The sequence below is a fragment of the Pinus tabuliformis genome, chromosome 2_2, assembly GCF_031772625.1.
Source record: "Pinus tabuliformis cultivar Carrire ecotype Pingquan chromosome 2_2, CPIR1, whole genome shotgun sequence".
Lineage (NCBI taxonomy): Eukaryota > Viridiplantae > Streptophyta > Pinopsida > Pinales > Pinaceae > Pinus > Pinus tabuliformis.
The window spans coordinates 909921755-909925315 of record NC_142300.1 but is presented as its reverse complement, the minus strand read 5'-3'; the positions used below and the strand labels follow the sequence as shown (position 1 = coordinate 909925315).

General features: G+C 30.9%; 1 protein-coding gene across 2 annotated transcripts; it reads right to left on the bottom strand.

Moving 5' to 3' along the window:
* Window positions 1-262: 262 nt before the first annotated feature.
* Window positions 263-2508, bottom strand: LOC149195967 (desmethylxanthohumol 6'-O-methyltransferase-like). Of its 2 annotated transcripts, XM_089408978.1 has the most exons (4): window positions 1665-2505; window positions 832-896; window positions 639-714; window positions 323-529 (listed from the first exon to the last, which is right to left on the bottom strand). In XM_089408978.1, exons 1-4 carry the CDS (start codon window positions 2455-2457, stop codon window positions 465-467), a joined length of 999 nt encoding a protein of 332 aa, XP_089265104.1. In that variant the 5' UTR covers window positions 2458-2505; the 3' UTR covers window positions 323-464. The 2 variants fall into 2 exon arrangements, with proteins under 2 accessions (XP_089265103.1, XP_089265104.1); XM_089408977.1 differs by having other exon boundaries at window positions 263-714; window positions 1665-2508.
* Window positions 2509-3561: the final 1053 nt, after the last annotated feature.

The window sequence follows — 3561 nt, the reverse complement described above, 5'->3', positions numbered from 1 at the left end:
ACCCAGAAAATGCAAAGTACTCTTAATCCAAAGAACTCCTTAGTTTACATATAATTTTTTTTTTTTCAAAATTATAATTATCACTAATTATGTGAGATACAAATTTTATAAGTTTATTTTTCAAAATTATAATAATCATTGCTGATGTGAGACATAGAGAGACAAATTGTGAACCAACCATTACGAAATCAATATGACAAGTTATAAAACCGGGAAGAAACATTTTATTTCATAAAATATCTGATGATGAAAATATAATTTGACTTCCTTTAGTAAACAAAGTAAAGAAAATAGAAATTGATCTTATAGTCTCTAAATAAAACATAAGGTGACTTCCTACTGTAAACAACGATACTGCGATGGAAACTGGCTTTACATATAGCACTTGTACTAAAATATAATTTTCTCCTCCACTAAGCATTTGAGTGCTTCAATAATTTTAGCGAGACTTCCTTTCCTTCCCACTATCTTAGACAGAGAAAATCCAGCTGACTGTAAAATTGCATTCCATTGCTCCCGAGTTCTTTCTCTTCCTCCAGGGAAAACATTCAACATAGCTACATCCATGAGTTGACCAGATCCTATTGGATCACTATCTTCCGTTATATCTAAAACTGCATCTACTATTATTAATTTACCTTTATCAGAAGTGGCCTTGTAACACATTTTAAGTAGCTTGATGCAGTCCTCATCATCCCATAGATGTAGTACGTGCTTTTAATATTGACAATTCCACAGGAAAATCGCATCAGTAAGAAATGCACATACTATTGTAGAATCCAATTCAGTAACATCAATAAGGCTTTTTAAAAATAATGGTATACATCCAACCTTCATGAGAATCGCATCTCCAGAGGGCATGCTTTCAAACATGTCTCCACTCATGTGCGTGATACCTGGAAGAGCAATAACAAATTTATATTAATAAAACTAAATTTTTAAACAAGGTTATTTAACCTTATGTTTTAATTTTCTTGTTAGAGATTTCCTCATTAAATTTGTATTTGTTCGAAAAAGCGGTATTTTAGCTGTTTTAATTTTCTTTTTAGAGATTTCCTCATTAAATTTGTATTTATTTGAAATTTAGTGAGAATTGGTTGAATTACAAAATTGATCTATAGACTGACCACAATATTAATGTTTTATGGGTTTTTCAAAGTCATAAATTTATTTATATATTCAGAAACATATTTTAAAAAAAACAACAGTATATCAAAAAAAATTAGTTTAATTTAAAAGAGTAATCCAGATATTTCAATAAATAAAATAATTCATTAAATTTATTGGTAATGAATAATAAAGAATAAATATGTTTTACAAGTGTATATATACACATGGAAAAACTTCAAATTAGTGAATTGATACATCTGATGATGTAAGATGATTTTCTAATTTGTATTAAAAAAACCTTTTACTCATTTTAATTATTTAGTTATTAATTAAAGATAATACCAATAATCTGTATTTCAAATGAAGATTAATCACATCATTAAAATTTGGTTCGAAACATAAACCAAATCAATCTTAATGATATGATTATTCCCAAAAACATTTTCATTTGCGATATAAATCACAAAAATCCAAATCTACATCGCAATTAAACTCGTTAAAAAATATGAATGGGAATACCACGAAGAGTGACTAAAATAACTAAAAGGTAATACCAGGAAGAGTAGGTGCTGTTGCAATGACGTGAGGAAGATCAAAATTGATGGCGTGGATGTGAGGATACAGGGCGATAATTTGACTAATCACTTCTCCGTGCCCTCCGCCCAAGTCCACCAGCGTGTTGACGTCTTTGAAGCCATCATAAGTTAAGATCTCCCTCATGTCCACCTTTGTTAGCGAGAGCATCGCTGCGTTGATGACGTTGTTGACCTCCGGATTGGCTGCTGCATAAGACCAAAAATCCTTGCCATCGCCACAAGAATTCTTGAAATTATCGCCGACATGGAGCACTCGCTCATGAATGTGCTCCCAGGGTTGCCTCAGAAGAGCGTGGGTTGGCATCAGAACCAGGGGAGCGAGGCTTAAGGGACTAATGTCCTCAGAGACGAAGTAGGTTTTGGTGAGATTGGTAAGCGTGTATTTCATGGTCATGGCCTCGGCTGCTCCGTTAATTTCCTGGGCATCTTTTGTTGGCTTGATCGCCTTCAAGATTCCCATGGCAGAAAGGCAAGCAAGAATGCGCGAGAGGGCGTCCATGTCGGGAGCTTCAGAAGGGAGTTGGGAGGCAATCTGTTGGACGGAGAGAGGGGAATCCGGGCCCGCTCTCCAAATGATATCGGGGATTTTAAGACGAAGAGCACATTTTAGAAGAAAGGGGTTCGCTATAGAAAACGCCATTCTCAGGGCCGAAGCCTGCAGGAAGGCTTCCTCGTTCATTTCTAGGATATCCATGGCAGAACACTCTAGCAGCTTGACATCCTCGGGGGCTTCCATAGCCATACCTTTCATTTCCCTCGCCGAGAGCGCTTCAATTATCAAATAGGTGGGGTGTCAAATATATAATATTTCGGGGACACTCGTGCTTTGTTCTCCATCACATTTTCTATGGGTTTGACTTGGCAAGATGGATGGAATTATTGCCTTATCCATTACCTCTCGGTAAGAACGATGAAATGAATTTATACTGGAAAAACAATATATAAAAAAATAAAGTTCGTATATGAGATATTTTGCAAAAACATTAATTAATTTTATATGTACATACATATATTCTTGAAAATAAAGGTTAACAAAAATATTATGCAAAACATATTAAAAAGGTAAAGGTATAACGTTATCGTAATATTTCTTTTGCTATTTGATTGACTTTTGCAAATATTTCACTCACTCTCATCCTTATAACATATATCCAGATGAGGGTTAACACATATCCAGATGAGGGTTATAGTGGAAGAGTGCAAAATATTAATATGTGAATGGAGATATTAAAATATTTTTGTATAATATTTATTTATATATAATAATATGAAAATAAAGTAATAAAATTATTAGATCAATATAATAATAAGTTTAAAAAACTAGTATTAAATATGATTTCAATTTGACTTTATTTAAAGTATATAATTTATGTAATTTTAGGTGGAATATAGCGTGAGTTTATGTTTGTTTCTATTAAAAGTTATTTTTTCAATTTGTTATTTATGAAAAATATATTTTTAATATAAAATAAATTTAAAAAAAATATTAGATTGGTATTATATTAGATTGGTATTAAAACTCATGGTTCAATTTTTGGATAAGGTTTATGTTAAATTAGAGTTTTTTAAAAATTCTAAAAAAAAGTCATATATGGTTTTATTTTATTATTATTAAAAATTAAGGTTCAATTGGAAATAACAATAATATTAAAATAGGAATTTCAATATCAAATTCTATATTGTTAAATTATGATATGATGACTAAAATTTGTTAATTTAAGCTATGATTTAAGTATATTGATATTCTAGTTCATTTAAAATATGGTTTGAGTTTATTGGTATTGAGAGTCATAATGTAATAGTTTAAAATATATTTTGAATTTATTTATATTAAATGTAGTTAATGTTTTGATTT